General features: G+C 38.0%; 1 protein-coding gene across 1 annotated transcript in view; it reads right to left on the bottom strand.

The window, feature by feature from the left end:
- The window catches only part of BRIP1 (BRCA1 interacting DNA helicase 1), a 118041-nt gene that overhangs the window by 74755 nt on the left and 15874 nt on the right, over positions 1-27412 (bottom strand). Inside the window, exons 7-9 of the mRNA XM_074974639.1 lie at positions 6272-6562; positions 3147-3368; positions 1984-2183 (exon numbers count right to left, since the gene is read on the bottom strand). Of these exons, the coding sequence (XP_074830740.1) occupies positions 1984-2183; positions 3147-3368; positions 6272-6562 (713 nt within the window). The remainder of the gene's footprint in view (positions 1-1983; positions 2184-3146; positions 3369-6271; positions 6563-27412) is intronic.

Raw genomic sequence — 27412 nt, 5'->3', positions numbered from 1 at the left:
GCCCCTTCTGCCCGAGGCCCGGCCCCTGGACCGGTAAGTCTTTGACGTTACTTTCACCCCTGACCACAACAAGAATGTGCATCCTCCACAACATCAGCAGGGTTGGGATCTTTAGATCCACAACACTATCCACTACCACTTAAGCTAATGGAGTAACTGGTAACGGAAGAAGGCTATTACTTCTCTGAGGACCTGGCACAAGAAGGAGATGGAAACAGAGAGACACATTTTACCAGAGGGTTTCACAGCTATCTACTAGAGAGCAAAGGAATGTTAAGACTCAGCAATAATGGGTTCAGTTCCAGGTTCTAGTGGCTATAGACCCCTCTGCCACTGTTCTCCCAACCTCTCCCTGCCCTCTTCTGCTTCTATACCCACCCTGTTCACCTCCTACCCCGGTCCCCCTCCCACTCAGCTTGTGCCCTTGTCCGCCTGCTCTATCTCCTTGTCTTGCCCCCAACTCTTGTCCATGTTCTTCTTCACCCATTCTGATCTTCTCCACACCATGGCCCCTGTCATTCGCCCTCCCCCTCTCCCTCCCTCCCCCCCGGCTTCTTATTTCCTCTCCCCTCCTCTATCTTCTGTCCTTGTTCCTCCTTGCCAGTTCTTGCTCATAACCCCACCCCCACCTCTGGCTCCTATTCCTTATGCCTTGCCCCTCTTCCTCACCCCTGTGCATTCAAGTCAGGTTGCTGCCTCCTCCCCCTCCACAACACATGGGCACCAGCAGGGAGAGCACTGAGAAAACAGGATTCTCCCTGCTATCAGTTCCTGTGCATGGCTTCACAGTGGCTACTGGAAAGAACAACTGCAGGGAAAGTCCTACGTAGCTCCTGCAGCCAAGGGAGAGAACATGCCTAGTTGGTCTGTGGGGCCAAAACAAGCAGAGTCTCACCATAAAAGAAGCTGAGAGAGAGTAGCACATGCTCAGTGCAGACGGAATCTTTGGAGAATTTAGCTGCCAAACACTAACATGTCTCTACTGAGCATGTGCACACTGCAATTTTTCAGAGCCTTATAACTTGGCCAGATTTGGGCAAATTTTCACAGGGATGCTTGACACCAAGGTGACCCCACTTGCCAAATTTCAAGTTCTTGTTCTAAAGCATGGAGGCACTTCTCAGCAAAACAGTTGTAAGATTTTTTTTTTTTAAACCATGGAAAAAGAACATTTCTCCCTGACCTGGTTCTCAGAAATGGCTGAGTTATATTAGGTGAAACTTAAAAAAAAAAAAAAAAAAAATCAGCCTTAGGCAGACATCCTGCATGGGCAATTTTATCAGCCCAAACTGTTTGTGCTTGGCAAAATTACAGGCAAATGAAAAAAGTGTTGTGTAGCCCTAACTATCGGCGTTGCTACCTGCGCTGCCTTTAGTTAAAGCAAACCCCAATTGTCTTTTACTAAACCAACAGAGAATGTCTACTCTCAACACTTGAAACACTGTTTGCATAGAATTTTTCTCTACCTTCAGCGTGGAAGATTTCCTCTGGGAACATAAGTTTCTCTAATGCTGACTTAACACTATTTTGTACTGATACAACATCTTCCATAGAAGGCTCACAAAGCATTTTACAAACATTAATTCTCACAAAATCCCTGTGATTGGCCTGATGGGGAAATGCACAGAAAATTTAGATGGATTTGCCCAACGTCTTGGAGTAAAATTTTCAAAAGCACCTGAATGACCTAGGAACCTAAATCCCATTTTGAAAAAAAGTGAGTTAGGTGCTTAGGAGCTTAAGTTACTTCTGGAAATGGAACTTTTGAAAATATTCCCGTGATCCATTAGACAATTAATTTTCATAAATGCTGCAAATCCTTTTTGGGTGCCCAAAATCAGAAAAACAAGAGGTCTGGCTTGTGGACTATAGTGTTTGAGGTATATCTGTAAGTCTTCTTGTCAATTATGCAGCGTATCTTCCAGTACATGATATGAAAAAAGGACTATAAACAGTAGGTTTTGTTTTTTTAAAAAGCCTTACTTCGTCAGACTGTAGCACACAGCCCGCAGGGGATCATGGTCCTTCCGTCTGATGTTGTTGACGACCATGGTATCAAGTTCTTCTCGAGCAAATCTCAGCTGTGTTTCTGTAACACTATAACTGGCTGACTCCCGTGCACAATCTTCAATATTATGAGCTTCATCTAAAATGACTACTTGGTCTTTTAGGTTAATCTCCATCTGCAAAAGACAACAATTGTCCAGTAAAATGAGTAAACAACAGCAAGTAGGTTCATGTTTAAAAAAAAATCTGTCCAAATTGTGTCACTTGTGCAAGCAATGAAAAGTGATTTTTTCAGAGCTTGACAGAATTTCTGCAGCATAGGAACTAGCTAGGTTTTTCACAAAACTGAAACCTGGTGCCAGCATAAATGACAGAATTTGGTCCTTACCTGTAAATACTATGGGAGCAGAGTTTGTAAAATGTACTTTTATGGTACTGTATAATTAATAGCAAAAAGTACAGCCAGATTGAAATGTGATTGAAATATTTATTTATTTATTTATTTTAAAATTAAATAAAAGTATTTTCACTTTTTATACCTTCCCTAAGCCCCCATGCCCACTTCTTGTAGTTATGCCATCCTAGAAGTTTCCCTTCTGTTGTTGTGTGAAAAATCCACACAACTGATTAGCTACAATGGAAAAAACAGTGAAACTGACTATTACCAGAGGTACTGTCATATGTACAAAATAAGGAAATTGCAAAAGAAAAGAAAAATATTCTTTAATCTCTTTAATTTAGATGTTACTTGTAAACTAGCAAGCATTCAGACAGGAATGCAGTTTTAAGTTGACCATGTGCCTTTATCACTTTCTTTATTCATCTCACTTTAACTTCAGTCCGTGCAACAAACAAAATCTAGGGCTTGTCTCCTCTTACAACACTGCAGCGGCACCACTATAATACGTAGTAAAGACACTACTTAGGCCGACGGGCGAGTTTCTCCCATCAGCATAGATATCCACTTTCCCAACAGGCGGTAGCAAGGTCGATGGGAGAAACCCTTCTGTCAGCATAGCATGCTATGCCAAGGGTTAGGTCGGCATAACTATGTCGCACAGGGGTGCGGATTTTCCTGAGCGACGTAATTATACATAAGTTCCTACTTTAGACCAAGCCCTACTTACAAATATACTTACACTCTCTCTTATTTGTGGGTCCAGCAGGTAGTTGTAAGGACAAAATACAATATCTGCCCCCACCATGAGTTCTCGAGCTGCAAAATAGGCACATGCACGTAGCTTCTTTCCCAGGCTTACTAGATCTTCTATGTCCCAAGCCTGACACTTCTTACGCGCAAACTGTAGAGCATGATGTTCACTAATTTTATGCACACCATGGTAGTAAACACAGGACCCACTCTAAAAGGAAATATGTGAGAGTTTGAAAACAAAATATTGTACTAGGAACAATGATGTACGTGAACTTACATTTTTTGTAAGACAAAAAACAAAACAAAAAAAAACCCCCTTATTTTGTAATCTTTTACTTCACCTCGATCACTGAGGTATTTTTAAAAGTGCTTGTTATCTTTTGGACTATAACAACAACAAATATAATGGCAGAAACAAAGCAGGCAAATATGACAGAATCTATAACCTATCATACATAAATCTGTAAGGTACATTTCAGAGTATTTCCCCAGTGAACCCAAAGAAATTTTTAATCTGTTTTACAAATAGCAACCTGGCAGTGGAAGAGGGTGGGATGGATTCTAAATCATGAGCAATTAATTAATAAATCCAAATACATATGGTTAATTCAACCGGGAAGGATAGAGAATAAAATAATATGGCACATTCACATCCACCCAGCAGTATATCAACTTTCTTACATCATCAAATTACCAAACAGAAATGTCTAGTGAATTTAAATCACATTAGAATCCACCTGAGCTTGTTCATTTGTATGTCTTCTCTGTGCTAACAGCCCAGGAGGGTGTTGTGTTCAACAATAAAAGCAAACAATAGTTGTTCTGCTCATGACTTTGACAGCAGTCCTTCCACTGGTGTTCAGGTGTGTTAAAGCACATCATTCCAAGGTTGGTTTGGGTTTATTTGTTTTTTTTTTCCTGGAGGGGTAGGGGAGAGATTGGACAGGCAAATCTTAAATTTATGGGTTGGAGCTGATACACTGGAATTACAGGGAGGAGTGGAGAATTTTGAAATTTTAAATACTGGTTAACACTAGTGTCCCTGAGGTATAACTAAACAACTATTATTTCTCTGTTCTAGTCAGTCTGAGTACAGGTGGTATTTTTTTTTTTTTTTTTTACTGTAAAATTAGTTACTGTGAATCCTATCTTTTCTTTGATGAACTTTTAAGCAAACAAAACCACCAAGAAGAGAATAAATCCCTGGAAATATATACTTTAGTCTAGAGGCAATTAAGGCTGCCTAGTCATATGAAGATTGATAACATGAACAGGAAAGCCCATACCGTTTTTAACAGTGTAACACAACCCTAAGGGGCAGATTGTCAGTTGAAATGTTATCACACTTAGTGCCTTTTCGCTCACAAATTGTCAGTTATCTGTTTATCAGCTCACTTCTGTAATATAGTCTTGGTTAACATAGACACCTAAAGTGACAGTGTAATTGGCTCTCATTACCACTACAACTTACCCTTAGCGCTTGGGAGCATAAAAAGCAAATGCTCACTTATACTTGATGAATACAAAATAAACCTGAAGCCCCAACAAGAGGACAAAACAGAAACTAGGTACAGTACGACCATACAATTTGCCAGTGGAGACAACAAAAGCTGTTCCTATCAGCCTCAATAGTTTTCTAAAGTCTGAGATGTACAGTGGAAACCAGCAAAAACCTTTTACTGGATGAACATACTCACAATTATTAAAACCTTTAAGTTTTTAGACACACAATATTTTTGGCATATAATGACTCCCAACTAATCTTCCTACGTTTATGATCAATGTATGTGTGGTGCTGATATATTTTAAAAGTGACCAGCAAAGAAAAGAAAAAAGTGTATGTGCCATTTTTAGCTTCCTTACAGGGAATAGAGGCAGCTGGAAAAAATGTTCTACTTGCCTTATAACTATCAGTATCAACATTTTGTTGCAGGACTTCTTGAAGGACTAGAAAACTGGAATAAGAGTTTTTCAGCTCACAACTGAAGGAACAGGAACTAAGGGAAGGATTGAAACCTGCACAAATAGCTTTTCTCTTAAGTATTTGTCAGCAGCTTGAATTAAAATAAGTGTTATAAAACAAAACGGTGTTAAACAGTGATATAAAAATTCCATCCCCCTCAATTTCTTAAAATTTAGTCTTGTTCAATCCGACGTGCAGCCAAGCCAACTATTTGTTGTCCTCCAGCATAAACAAGGAATTTTAAATGTGAAAACAAGCAGATACACACTACTTTTTGGAACATTCATTTCAGGCTTATACACTATGAAGAAGCAAAAAAATGGGTAATTTTGTTAGGCTTTGCAGATTACCTGTACATAAATAAATTCTGCTGTGCTTTTGCAGTTTAGTTTTATTTATTTATTTTAAGTGCAGGCTGCAAAAGTGGAAAGGAAACAAGATAGTCTTAAAACAACTCTGAAATGGCGAGCACAAATCCTAAATTTGGTTAACCAAGATGACAATGAACAAATTATGTTATCAAGAACACTTATATCATAGTGTGAACAAGCACAATGTATCTCTGCTATCATCATTAGCAGATTATTTGTTCCAGATTTGTGGTGGGTTATCCACACGAGAAAGGCTCTAAATTACTACTTACATAACACAGGTAATTAAGTCCCTATCCTCTTAATTTTGAATTAGTAAACAGTTTGTTCCAACTAGAGAATTACTACAATAATTTTACCCCCATGCATTCTAATCATCTTCAATGCCCAGATACACTCAATAAAATAAAATAAAACACTAAGCAGAGAGAAATCAGGCCTGAATGGATTATTTAATCATCATCAGCATATTTCACTTTTTAAAAAAGAAATAAGTTTTGAGAAAGCAAAGGTTATTGCAATTATAATTAAGCTCCCAAACTAAAGCTATAATCATATATTGTCATCATCTATTATGCCTTTTAAGTTTTGATGCTGTGAACCAAGATTTACTGAAGATTAATGGTCTAATACAAAATGAATTAGAAGTTACAAAAGGGCTTCCAACCAGCGTGCCATTAAGAAGTTAGAATGTTACTCAATCCAGCCGCTCAGGCAGCTAAATCTTTCATTAATATTTTTTAATGAATGCTCATTTTCTGAAACAAAACTACTCACATTTTTTCCTTCCAGCAAGTCTGCACATTTTTCATTCCTGTTACTACTTCTCGATACCACTGGATGAACACAGGTATGATCCCGGCTAGAAAGAATTGTCATACGGACACTGGAGTATACTGTCCTCTGCAGCTCTCTAGTAATCTGAGCTATTTGCTTGTGTGTTCGAGTTCCAAAAAATATTTTGGGGATGTGTGGCTTTCCTCCATTTTCCTTCCTCTTTGCATAACTAACATTTTTACCATTTTCTTTTGCAGAAGAACAGGAACACTGTGTACAGAGGCCAGGAGACTGTAACCAAAACAAGGAAAGTTTATGAGGACATTACCACTGCAAACTGCATATACCAAATCTCCATATTGACCACTGAGAGTTTTCCTCTAGGGTAGTTCAAAACTTCCCATTAATTAATCTATCAAACTTTGAATAGTGGACTCAAGTTAAAAGTATACACAAAACATTACAAAATCTCAAAATAATTTCTAAAAAAGTTATCATAGAAAAGAGAATACCTTTCGAGTAAAAAAACTTAAGTGATTACCAAATTCTCCATTTGCTCTTTTCTTTATATATTCTTTGCCAGTCAGTATAATATGTCCAGGTTAATATGCCATTGCTTTGATGGAAATTAAAATGGTGCCATTGAAATAAACATATGAAATTTAGTACCAAAGTTGATACATATCCTTGGTTATACCATCTAGTAATTTTACATATAGAAAGGTTTACTGGTACTGTTCACTGTCTCTCCAGGATTTACACAAACCAGACTGTGGTTAAACTCAAGTGCTATGCCAGTAAAATAACGTTAGTGTGTACATGACACTTTAATTTGTTTATTCCTTTGTGCCAGAAAAGAAAAAGAATTTTAAACTAATTTTTACAATGCACGAGGAAAGTTTTTCTACTTTAGGTTTATTTTCTGTCATCAAGCATGGCCAATTACCTCTAATTTACCTGTGACAAATTATTACAATGAAAAAAGCCAGGAAAGTTTAGTAGCAAGTTATGCAGGACACCTAGCGTTAGGAGTTCCCAGGCCTTAAGGACTGAGTAAAAGCGTGTTATACAAGAGACACATGCTGTCTTCAAACCAGATGGCAGCCTTTGTTTCATAGCAGACAAATGAAGAAAAAGTGAGGAACATTAATGTGGGGGAAAAGGATTGTTTATTATGTTTCTTAATTTGAACAAGTACTTATATACTGACTGCCAGCTAAAGGAAATTACTTTTCCATTGAGGGCTTGATCCTATAAGGTGCTGAGCACTCTGGCCTCAATCCAGTAAAGCACTTAAGCATGTGAATAGTGCAACTGAAGTCAGAGAGACTTCTCACATACATAAATTTAAGCATGTGCTTAAGAGCTTTGCTGGATCAGGACACGCGTCTGCAGCACCTTAGGATCAAGACCTGACTGGGCAACCACATTAAAACTAATACTGAAAACTTTGTTTTAATATTGTTTCATCTGCAAATCAAATTTCACTAAATTGGCTTCAAAGCATATACTCCATTAGTAATACACTCATCATGGTGTTATGCCATTAGTCAATTCTAGTGAATACTCTCATTTCGCCTTAACAGTTTCATAATTCTTAACTAGCAGAACTGAATCCAGGAAAAATATTTGGAATAGCAGGACAACTGGGTTTTTTTCCCCACTCTAATTACTTTGTCACAGAGAAATTCATCCTCCTCAATCTCTTCCACAACATGAACTATTGGGAAGACTCATAATTAGGATGTAGGTAGAGGATACAAAGAAAATGTTAAGATATCTCTAAGAAGAGTATCTTGTCTGTACAAGCACATGCAATAGTGAAAAACTGATCAGCATGTCTTAAGAGCGTAAAATAGTTTGCACTTGGTTTTTAGTTTGATGGCGCAGGTAGCAACAAACTGTACTTGACAGCTGAAAGTTTTTTCCCCTGCTTTTAATTGATTATCCTTCATAAACAAACGCTAAGTCATGGCATGTGTTACACCACAATACTGGGGATCAAGCTGTCTCTTAGCCTCTACTCTGTGGAAAAGCAAGTTCGAATTACCCTGAGTCCCACTCAGCGTTGTCCGCCATTAAATATTACAATACATGATAGAATGGATGTAAATGTGACCCTTCTGGAGCTGTCACTCACTGGGATAAAAGGTTCACTGATGTGCCAAATAAACAGGCCGTCAAAGCAGATAAAGTTACAGCCATGCTGGAATTGTTACATTCCCCTCTCAGGTTGCCAGTAACAGCAGATTTCATTACGGTGTGCTGCCACATTAAATAGCCAGTTCCAAATATCCTGCCTTCTATATTGAATAATTACTTATTCACTGAAAGGATAAAAAGAAGAGAGTTATGAATGGGGCTCTTGTCAGCACTGAAGCAGGAAACAGCTGACATGTGGTGTATGTTACATATGCGGCAATATCCGACAGTTTATACTCTCAGAAAATTGGAATGCAAATTATATCATGATATTTTGATCTATATTCTATTTTGATCTTTGAAATAATGATATTTATTAACATACTAAGAGAATTAATGTAAATAAGCTGTAGAATCAGTTTACTTTTGCTGACTGTGCAGGCCTTTTTGCTCATATCTATCCCCTTTCATTTGAATTCATATTTTTCCCTCAGAGATGATGCAATACCATTAATCCTTTATGGGAGGATAACGTGAGGCCTAAACGTTTACTTTACTAAATGTAAATTTTAGAGAAATCTAGACCAGTACAACAAAAATTTCCCAAAGTACAGTAATATTTGCTGTCTTACACTCTACTTATACAGTCAAGATGATTGGAAAATGCAATTCAAATTCTTTATGTACAACACCAACAGTGATAATTCTTTCTACTGTATCTTTGTGGAAAAAATAAATTTCAAAGAAACTTTTTATTAAAAAGCTAAAATTAAAACCATAATGCCTGCATATGTGTGGGGTGTATATAAATTACAATATTTTACAGGTGACCTCCACGTTTTTCTTAAAAGGATTGAAATTGGCATAATACTGGCTTTCAGAAGCACTTCACTCACTACTGCAACTTTAAAATGTTACCTTTTACTAACAAAACAAACAAAAAAATCAGGAAAGCTGTAAACTCAGGCTGATTTTATAGTAACCAGTAAAAGTATATAACTGCTTTGCAGCAGTCATAACATTTCTGAAAGCCACAGACGCCATCAGCAAAGAAAAAAACCCCCACTTTAAAAAGGTGCCTGTATAACAACTAACCAACAACAAAAAAACCCACACATTAAGAAGGCTCTTATTTGAGAAGGTGAGCCCTTTATTTGCATTAAACTGGAGCTTCACACTTTCAAATGCTCTTTCTCCGTTAGAAATTTTTTGGGAAAGATCTTTCAAATATATTAAAACTGAAAGTTAATTGAAAGTGCCTAGAGGTTAGGCATTGACACATGAGGAAGCACTTCATAAAACAATTGAGCTTCGGGTTTCCATGAGTTGCGTGACAAGTGGGTTAAAGTAAACAGCATACAGATCAATCAGTAAAGAGGATTGTCTGTTTTAGGCAAGCTATTCCCCAACCTTGCTTGAGTACAATTAATTTATGACCCAGGTGCATATAGCCACATAATTCCATGGTTTAATGTGGTTTATTTTTACTTTTATTTTCTAAAAACATTTTTTAGTCAAAAAAAATTTCGCCCCTCTAAGCTTAACAATTGAAAAAGGATACTACTGTTCTACTTGTTCAGGCCCTCAAAATTAACTTTCGTTGAGGAAGGTAAGTTTCGGGAAAAATTTCTGGAGGATGCATTGCCTGTGTGCATGCAAGCGCACACACACACATTTTATATTTAAAAATAAATTATTTTGGGATCCTCAGCAATAAATATTTATATTTCTGTTGCAGAGGACCCAAACAAGCCTTTAAAAATAAAGAGAATCTAAATGTCATCATAGGATTTACCTTCCTTAAAAAAGTTCTGGTTTGGGACTTCAGCAGACTAGATTTCTGGTAGACCATAATGTAAAGAAATTTCCATTTTATGATTAAACCACAGTAAAATCAGTCCCAAACTGACAAATATCTCTGGAAATCAAACAACACAAAGAAGGAATAATTAAGGCAACAGGATGGTTAAAGCAGCAACTTCTCCTTCATGCTACCCTACATCTCGCAATACTCAGTCATGGAAATTTCTGCAGAGATTTTCTTAAAACAAAAAAGTTGGAAATAGCTGAGATTTTTAACATTTTCATAAGTGACACTTTGGGTTCTGCATTTCTGTACCATAAGCTATTTATATCATTGTAGTTGTGACTTAGCATAATTTATTACATTGTAGTCTCCCATTACTGTAGAAAGAGGAAAAAGAGCCCTAGTTACTTTTCACTGTAAGAGGTAATTACGGTATAGTTGGGGACTACTGCAGTAAAAATTATAAATCTGCATTTCAGGAAGGAGAGGAGCTTGCTAAGCTACAACAAAAGTATCTGTCATATTCCTTTCAGGGCAACTGAGAAATAGTGAGGAAAGAAAGTTAACTTGAATACTAAAACTTATTTTACTAACGCCCAAATTTGTTAACCTTCAGGGCCCAAGTTTGTTAACCACAAGGCCCATGTTTTTCTCTGTTTTGGCAGGAAGTTGAAGAAAGGGTTCAAATGAGTTTTTGTTATATTTATATTGCTGCTACAACAATGCTCTTGAGTTTGTTATAAATTGTATGGTCTATTATTTTATTTTGCTTGTAAACTCCCTGGGACAGAGAGCACATCTCTTGCATCTGAACAGTCTGGTACACCACACGTGCTCAATAAATATCTTTCTCCTGCATTTCCCAAATTATATAGTACCTTTTTTGGGTTTTAAATCTTTTTTATTGAAAGAATTCCTAGATACACACAAAGATAGTAACTGGTAAAAACAAGTTAAATAGTTAGAACAACTTTATCTACATTATCATTTTATAACTCTCATTAGACTATTTAGAATTAGAGGAATCTTACATTTTTTTAAGGAAAGATTAAGGGCAATATCTAATTTATCCATAAGGCCCTGTTCCACACTATGAAAACACCCAAGTTTACCCAGAGACGTTAAATATGATTGTACTCCATCTGTGTTACTGTTGGTCCAGAGAGCCAAACTCTGATAACTGGTTTAAAAATACCAAGTGATTTAATCCTGGTAGAAAATACTTGTTTAAGGAAGGAAGTTTTAAAATAACTGGTTATAACACAGTTTGGCTCCATCCACACTTAGCTAAAAAAATAGTTGAGCTACCAACTGTTTTACGCCATCTAAGGTTAAATTTTATCGTTTTCACTGTAGAATTTAGCAAGATTCTCAGGGACTGGACATTTATATGGATAACAAAAATTTCCAAAATTATAGTAGTTAATGCTTAAAAATGTTTTGCAGGAGATGTAAAATCCTCAGGCTTCAGGGCTTAAATCAATTTCGAACTATTAGGAGGTAGGATGAGACTTTCAGGGGATGGGAGGGAATTATCCAACATCTACCTCTTGCAGGTTTCTTGCACCTTCCTTAGAAGCATCTGGTGCTAACCACTGTTAGACACATGATACTGGACAGGATGACTATGAGTCTGATCCAGTTTGACAATTCCTTTGTTCCTAGGTAGAGGGACTCAAAATAAACCACCTTTCCACATCCATACTTAGATGATAAATAATGCAAATGTCAGATACATATACACTTACACTGAGAAAGTCCAAAACAATATCCAGCTTCCTCTCAGGGTTTCAATTATAAAGGTCTGCACAGTCTTGCCTGAGGCTTTTAGGATTTCATTTAATTGTACCCATTTGCATTCTTCTTCCACCCATGTTATTAGGTGAGTAATATCCCCCTCCACCCTCCCAGACACACCGTGTCCTTTCACTACCTTCTCTTCTCCACAGGTTTGCTCCTCCATTGCTAGAACTGAGTGACTCGTACACAGGAGGTTGATCTCATGGTCTCCTGCTCTCTTTTTGCTGCTCTTGGGAGCTGTTCTCTTCCTCCATCTGCCTTAGCTTAGTGCTGAGGCTTAGCTTCTGGCACTTCTCCTCCTGCAACCTCTCCTGAGAATCCTGAGGCTGTGACTCAGCCTGTCACTGACTTGAGTGACGTGCTTTCTGATCAGCTCAGAAGGCCTGTGACCTTGCACTGATGTCTGGTAACTTTCCTAGCCAGCTCCATCCACACTCTCTTACAGTCAACTTATTTACTTGCAGATCTTGGCGCCGGACTTCTACTTTCTTGAACTTGAACTCAGAGTCCTCTTTGCCCTGCTGAAGTACCTTCACCTCACTGAACAGCTCTCTGCCTGCTCACTCTCCAGAGCCTGCTTTCACTCATTTGGTGTGTTCCAGCTGTTCTGTCAGCTCCTTCATAGCTCGTAACTGCCTCTCTCTCATCGCCTGGGTTGTGCCTCATGGGTCTTTGCCTCATCATTCAGGGTCTTCTTTACGAAAGCCATTTTCTGTTCCCACTTTAATGTGAGTTCCCACTATGCAGCAGTGGAGTCTACTGTGTCTTCTAGCTCCATTCCCAGTACCTTCAGCTTTTTCCTCAGCTCCTGCGTCTGAGTTTTTGCTTTGTTCCTATGTACTCGCTCAAGGTGTCCTTGATGTTCACTAATCTGAGATTCCAGTTTACAGATATTTTTTCTGGGCCATGTTCTTCTAGCTTTCTTCCTCTTCCATCTTAGTCACGGCTGCTTGCACTTCCTCCTCTTTCTGGGCCAGCTGTCTTTTAAGTTCTCCAACATGAGTTTGTAGCTCAGCTCTTTGGTCATATGGATGGGTGGAAGCTTCCCCAAGCTTCCTGCAAGTTAACCCCAACTCCAGCCGCTGTTGTTCTTTGTGATACAGGTGCTCTTCCACATCTGTGATCATGATCTTGTGTTTGTTCTTGCACATAATGTGGTTCTTAGATGTCTCATTATCAGGGGCCACCTTCTCCAACTGCAGCTTCCACCTTGCCTTTTCCTTTGTATTTGTGCCACAAAGTATCCTGGCCCAATTATGCCCACTAGCAGTGATGTGGACCAGCTCCTGGTGGCCTTATTCCTGAAGTAGGATTTTTAAATCCAAAACACAGGTGCCTTTGGCTTATAGAAGCCTCCTCATCTTTCCAAGGATGATCTCTACTTGCTTGCTTCATTCTTGCTGCTCAGCCAGTCACTCTGGGCTGCATGTATCCTATCATCCAGTTTCTGCCTGAGTGGTTTCATCTGGTTGTGTAGTTTGTCAAGGTGTTTGGTGCTCACATCAGGGGTTTGGTTATCAGCATGTCCTGAGCTTCCAGAACCCGTGAAACAAGTTCTACCCTTTCTCTGTCACCCACACTCAAGGAATCCCCGTTACTCAGAGCATCTCATTGGGCTTTTCTCCCTTGTGTCTGGTTTGTTTCCTGTAAAAAAAACAGTACATTCCCCAAGTTCTCTTTGCACAGGCTGAGACTAGAATCTGGATCTCTCCCTCAGGAAAAGTGACATTTGAAACCCGACTGACCTCCCATCTCTCTTGGTGTCCAGAAAGCAGTTTCCCGGGCTAGTCCAAGTTTCCCTAACACTGCAAAGCCTGGCTTTCCCAGAGTTACAGTCCCACTTCTGAGAGTTTGAGACTTTTTTGTGGAGCAATGCCTTTTTATGTGCCCCATTTTCCTACAACAAAAAAATTATTTCTGGGGCTTGCTTTTCCTTTGTCCAAAGAAATGAAGGCGTCCTGTAGGGGTCAGTGCTGGATCCAGTACTAGTCAATTTTTTCATTAATGACTTAGATAATAGAGTGGAGAGTGTGTTTATAAAATTTGAAGATGACACCAAGCTGAAAGGGGTTGCAAACACTTTAGAGGGCTGGATTAGAATTCAAAATGACTGTGACAAACTGGAGAATTGGTCTGAATTCAACAAGATGAAATTCAATAAAGATAAGTGTAAAGTACTACACTTAAGGAGAAATCAAATGCACAACTACAAAATGGAGAATAACTGGCTAGGTGGTAGTACTTCTGTAAAGGATCTGGGGGTTATAGTGGACCACAAACCAAATATGAGTCAAGAGTTGCAAAAAAAAAAAAAAAAAGGCAAGGGTAATATTCTGCAGTGTATTAACAGGAGTGTCATATGCAAGACCTGAGAGGTAATTGTCCCACTCTACTCAGCACTGGTGAAACCTCAGCTTGGAGTATTGTATTCAATTCTGGGTGCCACACATTAGGAAAAATGTGGACAAACTGGAGAGAGTCCAGAGGAGAGCAACAAATATCAAAACCTGACCTAGGAGGAAAAGTTAAAAACACTGGGAACATTTAGTCTTGAGAAAAAAAGACTGGATGATAGTCTTAAAATTAATGTTAAGGGTTGTTATAAAGAGGACGGGGATCAACTGTTCTCCATGCTCACTGAAGACAGGACAGGAAATAATGGGCTTAATCTGCAGCAAGGAAGATTTAGGTCAGATATTAGGAAACGCTCTCTTACTATTAAGGGTAGTTAATTTCTGAAAGAGGCTTCCAAGGGAGGCTGTGGAATCACCATCAATGGAGGTTTTTAAGAACATGGTGGCTAAACACCTGTCAGGGATAGTCTAGGTTTATTTGGTCCTGACTCAGTGCAGGGGGCTGGACTTGTTGACCTCTTAAAGTCCCTTTCAGCCCTGCATTTCTGAGATTCTATGAATAATAAAAGAAGAGTCAAATACACTGAGAGAGTTAAGTGTAAAATAAGGTTAAACAAACACTGAGGCTATGATCTTTGAAGCACAGAGATAAGGGGACTTCTTGATATCTTCTTCTATATTTCATTGGGTACAAAGCCATCTGAATGATACAGTGGTGAATACCTTTTGTGTGAAATCTCACACAATCACACCCTAGTAAGATATCAGAAGTGACATTACTAGAGCTTTTCAGCTATTCTTTTTTAAAACTCTTTTAAAAGGAGTAGTATTCTGCTGCTACAGTCTCTTGATTAAACTGCACAAAGCAGCTGTTTATCCACTCACAGTAACCAGCAGGTGAACCCGATTCAATATTTATCACAGGCTTTCACAGATCACTGCTAACCAAGCAAACGTTTTAATTAAGCTGGAACTTGCTTCAAAGAGCTCATTCAAGATGTCAATCAGCGGGTGAGGGATCAGATACGGTGTCAGGTGAGAGTGTGTAATACAAATCCACAACTTTCTTCATCCCATTGCCGTAAATTAGCCTGCTTTAGAGTCTGGACTCTGATTGTAACAGACTGCCAGTCTCCTGGAATGTGTAACTGAAGTCACTCAAACTCTATTGTGAAGGTTGTAAGCAATATGTTAAACTGCAGTGGGCTAGCACATTAAGACAGATTCTTTTCACAGTTGTTTTTTGATACCGCAAGTGTTTGTTACACTACTCTCCATTTACTGTTTACTTTTTTACCTAGTGTAAATGGGGATTCCTTAACACAGCTGCCCCAGTTTCTCAAAGCCAATGCTTCTGCATAATTAACCAAGAGAGTACAACAAGGGTATAATTTCTCATCTAGATTTATACTAGAACTGCACTGTTTTGCAAGAATCCCCAGTTCAAGAACAAACATGGGTTCCCAGGCTCAGAGGCTAAAGACAGTCAATTGCTTTGGACAGGAAGGGCCCGGCCTTCATTATGTCTACAGACATTCCCTTGATATAGCACTGGAAGGTGCTTCTCACTAGTTCTCTCATAGGCAATAAATGGGGCTCAAAAGCTAAACACAGTAAATAGTATAAAACTGAATGGTTTAATTAATCATGACTATGAGGGTAGCACCACAGTATACTGTTTGTATCTATTTTCCTGAAATAAACGAAAATAAAGATCAACACATCAGAGTTATTGACAAATAAAATGTCAGTCTTAAAAAGATGTATATATGTGTAGATACTATACTTAGTGTATACTATACTATGTGTATATACACTATACTTCTTTAATACTATATATATAAAGAATTTGGAATATAAATGAGAGAAACAAGAATATAAAGTGTAATATATTTTCCTCAAATGTGACTTAAATATTGTAACCTAAAAAAAAAAAAAAAAAAAGGAGGAGTACTTGTGGCACCTTAGAGACTAAAAAATTTATCTGGGCATAAGCTTTCGTGGGCTAAAACCCATTTCATCGGATGCATGCAGTGGAAAATACAGTAGGAAGATATATATAGATATATATACACACACACACATATACATATACACACACACACAGAACATGAAAAAATGGGTGTTGCCATACCAACTGTAATGAGACCAACTAATTAAGGTGGGCTATTATCAGCAGGAGGAAAAAAAACCTTTTGTAGTGATAATCAGGATGGCCCATTTCAAAGAGTTGACAAGAAGGTGTGAGTAACAGTAGGGGAAAAAATTAGCATGGGGAAATAGTTTTTACTTTGTGTAATGACCCATCCACTCCCAGTCTTTATTCAAGCCTAATTTAATGGTGTCCAGTTTGCAAATTAATTCCAATTCTGCAATTTCTCGATGGAGTCTGTTTTTGAAGTTTTTTAGTTGGAGAATTGCAACTTTTAGGTCTGAAATTGAGTGACCAGAGAGATTGAAGTGTTCTCCAACTGGTTGTTGAATGTTATAATTCTTGATGTCTGATTTGTGTCCATTTATTCTTTTGCATAGAGATTGTCCGGTTTGGCCAATGTACATGGCAGAGGGGCATTGTTGGTACATGCTGGCATATATCACATTGGTAGATGTGCAGGTGAACGAGCCTCTTATGGTGTGGCTGATGTGATTAGGTCCTATGATGGTGTCCCTTGAATAGAGTTCATTTAATCAAAACACTACTAGTATCACAAGAGGATGCGTTTACCTTGTGTTAATGTCCAACAAGGCTTATAAAAATTAGGGCTGTCAAGCCATTAAAAAAAAATTAATCGCGATTAAAAAAATTAATCACGATTAATCGCACTGTTAAACAATAATAGAATACCATTTACTTAAATATTTTTGGATGTTTTCTACATTTTCAAATATATTAATTTCAATTACAACACAGAATACAAAGTGTACAGTGCTCACTTTATATTTATTTTTATTACAAATATTTGCACTGTAAAAAACAAAAAATAGTATATTTCAATTCACCTAATGCAAGTACTGTAATCTTTTTATAATGAACGTTTAACTTACAAATGTAGAATTATGTACAAAAAATAATTGCATTCAAAATAAAACAATGTAAAACTTTAGAACCTACAAGTCCACTCAGTCCTACTTCAGCCAATCACTCAGACAAACAAGTTCGGTTACAATTTTCAGGAGATAATGCTGCCTACTTCTTGTTTACAATGTCATCTGAAAGTGACAACAGGCATTCGCATGGCACTGTTATAGCAGACATCGCAAGATATTTACGTGCCTGATGCGCTAAAGATTCATATGTCCCTTCATGCTTCAACCACCATTCCAGGGGACATGCATCCATGCTGATGACAAGTCCTGCTCGATAACGATCCAAAGTAGAGCGGACCGACGCATGTTCATTTTCATCATCATGAGTCAGATGCCATCAGCAGAAGGTTGATTTTCTTTTTGGTGATTCGGATTCTGTAGTTTCCGCATTGGAGTGTTGCTCTTTTAAGACTTCTGAAAGCATTCTCCACACCTTGTCCCTCTTGGATTTTGGAAGGCACTTCAGATTCTTAAACCTTCGGTCGAGTGTTGTAGCTATCCTTAGAAATCTCAAACCTTCTTTGCGTTTTGTCAAATGTGCTGTAAAAGCATTTTACATCCTGGGTCATCATCCGAGACTGCTATAACATGAAATATATGGCAGAATGTGGGTAAAACAGAACAGGAGACATACAATTCACCCCTAAGGAGTTCAGTCACAAATTTAATTAACGCATTATTTTTTTAAGCACCAGCATGGAAGCATGTCCTCTGGAATGGTGGCCGAATCATGAAGGGACATATGAATGTTTAGCATATCTGGCACGTAAATACCTTGCAACGTTGGCTACAAAAGTGCCATGCGAACACCTGTTCTCACTTTCAGGTGGCACTGTAAATAAGAAGCAGTCAGTAGTATCTCCTGTAAATGTAAACAAACTTCTTTGTCTTAGCAATTGGCTGAACAAAAAGTAGGACTGAGTGGACTTGTAGGCTCTGAAGTTTTACATGTTTTGTTTTTGAGTGCAGTTATGTAACAAAAAAAAAATCTACATTTGTAAGTTACACTTTCACGATAAAGAGATTGCACTACAGTACTTCTACGCAGTGAATTGAAAAATACTATTTCTTTTATCATTTTTTGAGTGGAAATATTTGTAGTCAAAAATAGTAATAAAAAGTGAGCACTGTACACTGTGTATTCTGTGTTGTAATAGAAATCAATATATTTGAAAATGTAGAAAAAAATCCAAAAAATTTTAATAAATTTCAATTGGTATTCTATTATTTAACAGTGCGATTAGCCGTGATTAATTTTTTAAACAACAGTTAATATTGTTTAGGTAATCGTTGGAGTTAACTGCGATTAATCAACAGCTCTAATAAAAATGTAGAGGCCCATTTTAGTCTGGATAGCTGTAGACTGAGAGGAGGGCAGTTCAGATTCTGTACTGATAGTTTTCCCTCCTGTGTTTTGCTCTCCTCTTGTCCTTTGTGTCATCACATAATGCAAAAAACTACAAGTTATCATTAATTTTGTTTTCTTTTAGGAAAAGAAAGATTGTCACAAGCTGCTTAATACATATGTTTCTATATACTTTTAACAGTAGTTATTATTAAGAGTGTATCAAGTCTTGCTATCCAAAGCAAAAGCATTTCTGGCTTGCATTTAGAGTTGACAGCTGCCTTTTTCTCCTCACAGTATGTTTCAGTTGGCCAGCACCACCACAGCAGTGAGTATTAAGCAATTTGATATATCATGTTATGTTTTGTTTTCTTGTAATGAAAAAGAAAGTGACTAGCCAGCCAAGCCTTTTAAACCCACAGCTGTGACAAAGTTACTGAGAAGTGTATGGGCAAAACTCTATTTTCTGCCCAAAAGTGGCCTTGCACATTAAAGCAGAGGTGCACTGATGCTGAGCTGGAACTGCCAGCACCCTTGCTGCAGTCACTCTGTCAATAAACACCATCTCCAGTGAAGTCAATCCAGCACCTTCACTAGCATTACAACTCACTAATTGTTATAAAGATTAAAAAAGAACAGAAAAATCATGCATTACTATTGGAACTAAGAATACCTTCCCCCTTATGGACAGTGGAAAGGTCTTCCTTAAAGCAATTTTCCCAAAGGCATGCAGCAAAAGCTGAGAATAAAACTCAAGTTTCCTGATTCCCATGTTTGTGTCTTATCTATTGAACCAAACTGTCTTCCAACAGAATGTTTTCCATTATGCCACCTCCTTTTGGTTAATTCTTCCACCTCCCCACTTACACACATTGTTACATTACATTATGCCCATAACTAACTCCAGTTGTTTCTTAACACGAGTTTTTCCATGAATTAATTCCTAAATTTAAAAGGATTTTGTATGAGGAAATATTGTCTGTGTTTTCATTACAGTTAAATTAAAAAGATGGTACTCCATATTTCTGGGTCACATATATAAAACCCCACTGACTCCTCTATACAACTTGGGTTTTGGCTAGTCTTGTAATCAGGGCACCTCTGACCACCACACAGTTTAATCACTAAGGCTTTGTCTACACTCCTACTTATGTTGGTATAACTTGTATCGCTCAGAGGTGTGAATAAGTTACACCGACCTAAGCCCCAGTGTGGACAACGCTACAGGTTGAACCTCTCTAGTCCGACACTCTCTGGTCCAAAACATCCATGGTCCGGCATGATTTTAGTTAGCCGAATGTCTGCTTATCATGGGTGGGGCCAAGTTTCGCATGGTCAGGCAAAGTTTGTTTACAGCCGCCAGTCCTGGCTCTCAGTGTTCTGTCCTGTTAATTAGCTCTAATTTAACCCTAAATACGTCTTCTAAGAGACCAGCAAACAGTGGAAGTGTTGGTAATGCTGCTAAGCATAAGCATGTGTCAATATTGACACAGCAAAAGGTGGAATTGTTGTAGAAACTGGAAAAGGGCACATCGGTATGTTGTTCTGTTTATTCGCCTCAGTGAAATAAAAATAAAAAGAGACACGCTCACTACAATACTGTATTGACCTCCCATGGTTCGGCAAATTCTCTGGTTCAGCACCGCTGAGGTTCTGAGGGTGCCAGACTAAAGAGGTTCAACCTGTATGTCAGCGGAAGATATATTTAATCTACTCCTAATGAGCAATGGTAGCTAAGTCAATAGGAGAGCTCTCTCTTCAGCTACACTAGACAGCTTGCCTGGGTGCGGCTGTGCCACTGTAAGTGCTTTAGTGTAGCTATAGCCTCAGCCACAGTCAGGGAGAAAGAGAAGATTACCAAAAGTTGTAATAAATTACAAAAGTCTAAAAAGAATGTTACAAAACTGCAGACAAGCACTCTGCAGCTACCACCACATTTTTCCATTTTAAGAGGGTTCATTATTATGTATAACATAGGCTAGGCTGCCCTGGAACATTTCACTTATCCTGGTTACGACTGTAAATTCAACTCCCACCTTTGCTCCTATCTCTGCACTCTAATTCATAACATGCTATGCCTTTCCTGTTGCTGTCAGACTACCTCTAGTTTACAATCATCATGCAGACACAGGAGCAACACCACCACAACTGAAAATTAGCGGAATTTCAGCTTTCATTTGTATGGATTTTGTGGGTTTTGTTGATCGTTTGTTTAATTTTTATGTATTTATGTTTAAAGAGATGTTAGGTTGCTTGGAAACCAGATACGTAATTATATACAGAATTTTGTGAGGTGCCACTAATTAAAGGAATAGGAAATTTCCCTTTTCCCTACCTTACTCCATCTTGCAAAAGAAAAATGCTGAGAATGTTCCATGAAAAAAGGAAATTAAAGAGCACTGTGATAGAGTACTGCCCCAGAGGAAAGATCCCTAAAACAAAGATACAAAATATTGCATGGCTGCATAGCCACAATTCCAACAGAATCCAACAGAAACGCTACAAATTTAGGCCATATCTATACTACCACTTATGTTGGCAAAACTTATGTCGCTCAGCGGCATGAAAAAACACCCCCCTGAGCGTCATAAGTTTTGCCAGCATAAGTGGTAGCGTGCACAGTGCCATGTCTGCGGGAGAGCTTCTCCCGCCGACACAGCTACTGCCGCTCATTGAGGTGGTTTTATTATGTTGACATAGAGCTCTCTGCTGTTAGCATAGAGCGGCTACATGAGCGATCTTCCAGTGGTGCAGCTGCATCGGTACAACTGTGCGATCACTAGTGTAGACATGGCCTTAGTTTAGGCCTTCTTTAAGTCTCAGCCTTGGAGACTTTTATTGGCATACAATAATCAGGATCAGTCACAGAAGACAGAACACACCCTAATACTTTGGGCTTGTCTACACTTACAGTGGATCGATGCTGCAGCGATCTATCCACCGGGGGTCGATTTAGCGCATCTAGTGAAGACCCGCTAAATCGACTGCCGATCACTCTCCCGTCGACTCCGGTACTCTACTGGAATGAGAAGCATAAGGTAAGTTGACAGGAGAAACACTTCTGTTGACCCAACGCGGTGTAGACACGGCAAAAGGTCGACCTAAGCTACATCAACTCCAGCTATGTTATTCACGTAGCTGGAGTTGAGTAATTTAGGTCAACTTAACCCTGTAGCGTAGACCTGCCCTTAGAGATTATTTAACTATCAAAACACCACCTTCACTACTCTGCTCCACCCTACTTCTCTGCAGTTGTCTCTTTTTGCAACTCCCCAGCCTGGCCTCCCACATTTTGCCAACAATGCCAGTGTCACCCACATGTTTATCAACTTCTCTTACAAAGATCCCCATGCCTCTCTTCCAAAATGCCACTTATGCATGGAATGCCCTCCCTAGAGTGATCTGTAAGACCATTACACCCTCTCCTTCTTCAAATCCCTTCTCAAGAACCTCCTCTAAATATAAAGCTTATATGAAATTAGCTAATGAATTATAGTTAAATTTAGGGACAGATGGGGATAGATGAATATTTATAAAAAAAATTAAAGGAAATGTGTATATAAATGGTATGTTTTATTGCCATATCTCTATACCCTTTGTATGTCATTTGCCTAGACTGAACTCTTCAGGACAGAGACTCCCTTCATGTGTGTTCGACTGTGCCTACAATAGTGGGGCTATGATCCTGGCTGGGACCACTACTAGATGCTCCTGGTATATAAACATCAGATAATCTGTTTAAAAAAAAAATCAAGAACATTATCATTGGGATATTTATAAAATTACCTCGGCAACAAGCAATGGCAGATAGGCACCGATACTTCTCTCAATATACAAAAATAATATCTCTTTTTCAAACAATGGGAAAGGCAGCACCTTAACTAGGTATGAATTTCAAAGCAATTACACAGTGCATAAGAAGATCTAATGCACTACACCACAGTCTGTGCCATGCCTTAAATCAGCTGTCACACACTTCTTCCTCAAATGTAATTGAAAACAATTTGGCCCTGTCAATACAAGTGGCCAAATTGTTTTCAATGCCTGACATAAAAACCATTAGAATGAAGGCTCAATAGGTTTCAGAGTAGCAGCCATGTTAGTCTGTATTTGCAAAAAGAAAAGGAGTACTAAGGTGCCACAAGTACTCCTTTTCTTTTTATTAGAATAGGTTTTAATACTGGTGGCCCCAAGTAAATCAGTGGGCCAGAGTTTTCAGTACCATGTTGAGGAGCTTTTTGGAGATGGGAGTATGATGTTGCAATATTATGGTAATTATTAAAAGGAAAAAAGAAAGGAGTTGAATTTAGGACATCTGCTCTTATTAGATAGAGTTTTGTTTGTACAATACAACCGAGAGCAATTTTAAAAGGAACAGAGTTCTCAGTAAAATGTGTAGATTATATTGATTCTACCTATAACCATACTACACTGTACATTATAAAGCCCCAATCCTGCAAATACGCAGGCAAGTAGCCTCATTAGCCACACTGGGACAGCTCATGTGAGTAAAATTAAGCACATGAGTAAGGTTTGCAGGAGTAGGGCTATGTTACAAACTGGATCAAGTCTTAAAATGAATGTAACAACTGAGATAATGTAACAAAAATTATTCTGAGATGTACACTAAGTCCAACATTTTTAAGACTATGTTATAGGCACTAAAAATCTATTTTCAGGCATTTTTTAAAAAAAAATAGCACGTTTCTCAGAGCTCCCACAGCTCCAGTAGGCGTCAGTGAGAGCTCCTGTGTTCAGCAACTCTGAAAAGCTACTTTTAATTAGGTGATTAGAATTAGACACCTAAATTTGAAAATTTTGGACTTATCCCACAAGTATCAGCTATAAAATGAAACTATTATAACAGCAGGTAAGCCTTGTCAGATTTGTAACATCCTCCCATCTTAACAAAACACTGCATCAACAAACAAGACCAGAAGAAAGCATATCTTGCTTTCAAACAACTCTTAGAATGGAAACACAAGTACCTACTTAAAAAATTCTAAGCAACAGACAATCTATTCCCTCTCTGTTAGGCCACAAAAAGGGATTATTTGGCAAGAAAATTACAGCTCATTAAGTTAAAAAATTTCCTTGCATGCAGGAATGATCAAATAGGATAAAACACTGAGATTAAATGTAGAAAGTTTCATTATCCCACTGGTTAAGAAAAATTACTCTGTGAGAAACACTTATTCTAAAAAGACACTGTCCAAATTTTAAAACATATATAAAAATAAATAATTTTAAAAACTTTCCACGGTTTTTACTAAGCTATTAAATAACGTAAGAAAACTTCTTTGTCATCTGGAAACATTAGGTGTTTATCCTCCAATCAAGGCACACACGTAGTCAACATTAAGGAAAACTACTTGCATGAATAAACTCCTTATTTTTGAGCATTGACAAAAAGGTGTTGAAATTAATATAGCTCTTTATATTAACTTTATTTTACACTAATATCATCTACATCAGCAATGCATAGGGAAGAGTGTTTATTCGTTAACTGCTCCTCCATGCCTATCAAAGGCAGCACATACTTACGTTGTTTTGTGGATGTCTCACCAAAAATGACCGTTGAAAATTTGTTTAAGAAAGTGAGTGGTGAATAAGTATATGGTATGTATTCTTGCATTAACACCATCACAAATAAATAAATTTTCAGTCCAGAATTAGCACTTACCCAATGCTAAAAATAACCTTCAGTTTTGACACAGAGGGATAGCTCAGTGGTTTGAGCATTGGCCTATTAAACCTAGGGTTGTGAGTTCAATCCTTGAGGGGGCCATTTAGTGATCTGGGGCAAAAACTGGGGATTGGTCCTGCTTTGAGCAGGGGGCTGGACTAGATAACCTCCTGAGGTCCCTTCCAACCCTGATATTCTATGATTCCAATCACTAAAAACCCCTATGGCTAGTTGATGAGAGGCACCCCACACAGCTGCAACAAGAGTTCCGTAAGTGGACCAAGAGAGGAGAAAGACGATATTTCAAAGAAATCATGGAACTAATAGGATGTTTGCCAACCATCATCCTGATCACTCTGCTTGTCTGTTGAATCCTACACCTTTTTCTTGTATATTTAGTTTTTAAGGCCTTCAATGGCTTGAATATTTAGATTGTAAGGCTTCTCTTACTATGTGTCTTTACAGTTCCTATTACAATAGAGTCTCAATCCTGGTTCGGATCTTTAAGTGCAACAACAAAAATAAATAATAAATATCAGTTCTTTTCATCTATACATTTCTTCATGTAATACATGACATTTTAAGATTCTAAATTAATGGCACAGTTGCTTAAGTTTATAAATGTTTTAGAGTTGTATTAAATTTCTTTATTAATAAAGAGAGAACTCCCCCCATCACCAAAAATTAAAATATGACTGAAATTCTTATGTTAAACTTAAGTCTTGCTCCTGCAACTAGCTCCATCCTGGGAGACCTATGCAGTGACAGTTACAGGAACAGGGTCTAAAATTGTACTAGATTCACCCAGAAGTGAAATTAAAATCTTAGGCCTTGTCTACATTTAACAAGTTTTACAGGCATGACTATGTCAATAGTTTTTGTGTTGCTTTGTTGTTTTTTTTTTACCAACAGTTATCCAGTAAAAGCCCTAATGCAGATGCTACTAGTATAAGAAGTTCTATGCTGATCTAGCTTATTCCACTTTGGTAAAATGAAATAAACTATATCAGCATAAGCACTTTTATACTGATTTGTGTGCACATTGGGGGGATATTGTCTATTTAACTACGCTGGCAAAGTTAAAGCAGAAAACTTTTAAATGTAGATGAGGCCTTACTATTCCAGAACTGCCTATTGCTATCAAACATAAATTCCCCCTTAAAATATTCCCCTGCATTTAAAAAAATAAATAAAAGGCCGTAGTTGGTAAATAACTTCATGCCCTTCCACTTTTAAAAATAAACCAATGTCCTTTAAAAAAAAAAAAATCATTCTGCTCCCTCTTCAGCTGGGGTTCAAAAAAGTAAAAGAAAAGCAGATTAGTTTATTTACTAAATATACATTTAAAAAAAAAACTGTTCTAATGTTGCTTTGAGAGATCACACCATTCCACAAATATGCAAAAGTATTATAAAGTGCTACATGGCATGGTTCTATTCTAGGACACATCTTCATCAGAATACAAAGCAAAGCGCATAATGTATCCTGTTTAATGATGCGATTTCAATAAAACCCATTATGTAGATAAAAAACAGCAAGTACATGAAATTCTCTCTCTGCAGAGGAGTTTCAAGACATGGTTGAAAGCCGATGAGAATGAAGAATCTATCTAGACCATTAGAGCACCTCTCACTTTTGGGTCTATTTCTGGCCAGCAAAGCATGTTTTAGATTCACTGCCGACTGAAGTGTACTTCAACAAAAAAGGCAGAAAAAGGTGAGAATGTAACTGGAGGATACTCTAGTGATTTTTCTCAAGACCTTTTCAGTGGGATCAAGGGAAACTATTATATTTAGGAAATTACCTTAATTTTCCCTTTAATAATAGAGAAAGAATATATTTTACAACTCCTCTGCTAGATCGAATGGTGTGGGGGAACCAGAGCTATGCAAATGGAAACTCTTCAGAGTAACTACGTCCTCCAGGAGCCAAAATGTTTTTTTCCAAAGACTGTGATCAAAGCCATGTTATTGAACTTCTGGGAATCCCTTACCATTTCAACATTCAAAAATCACATATTAAAAAGGGAAATTATTTATTTAGGTAAACTGGCCAATTTATAGTGCTCTGCACTCCCCTTTAGGAGAATCAAGACCAATTCCAATTTCTGCAGGATAGATTCTTGTGCTAGCAGATGCTAAAAGTCTTTCTGAGACTATGCATTCAATTCCTAAGAACGGTGAGTATCTTGCATTGCTCAATAGTCACTTTGTTGGACTGTGATATTGAGAGGCTTCTAAGTGTCAGCCATAGCTAGAATAATAGTGACCTGAGATAGGGCCATTGGGAGACTGCACAGCTATTTATTAAAGCAAGGTACTAGGAATAAGGAAGACTGAGTTCTATTGCTGATTGCCACATGCGTCCTTGTAGTCTTTGATAAATCGTGTACTCTACCCTTTACCTCAGTTTATTCATCTGAAAACGGGAATAAAATTCACCCACCATCATAAGAAGTGTCTTTCTATCCCAGAGCTACATAAATACACTAATATGTATCATTATTATGGTCAAGTAGAGCTGGCCTAAAAATCTGCAGCAAGAATAAGCTCTCAAACTCTCAATGGGGTAGACACAGAGAAACATAGGACAGTGAATTCCCCCTCTAGTTTCTCTGATGGAAGAAGGAACTGGGCAGTGAGTTGATTTCCCATCTGGCCTTGTTACCAGAAAGCGTAAGAGGTGGAGGAAATTGGGCTGCACATCGCTGAGATTTTGCATGGAACTCCAACGACAGTTGTTTGTGCTTAAGGCCAGCCCAGCAGTCAATGAGTATAAAACAGAGAGGAAATAAATACGGATGCTCAGAGAGAGGACTGCCTCATCTCCCCACCCTGCTATTCTCAGAATGAGAAAAGAAAGGAAACATATTAGACTCAAAGAGCTTTAAAAGTTACCATGGTATTTTTTGTTTATGAAA

Source organism: Natator depressus, chromosome 17 (genome assembly GCF_965152275.1).
Source record: "Natator depressus isolate rNatDep1 chromosome 17, rNatDep2.hap1, whole genome shotgun sequence".
Lineage (NCBI taxonomy): Eukaryota > Metazoa > Chordata > Testudines > Cheloniidae > Natator > Natator depressus.
This window is presented reverse-complemented; position numbering and strand designations above follow the sequence as displayed.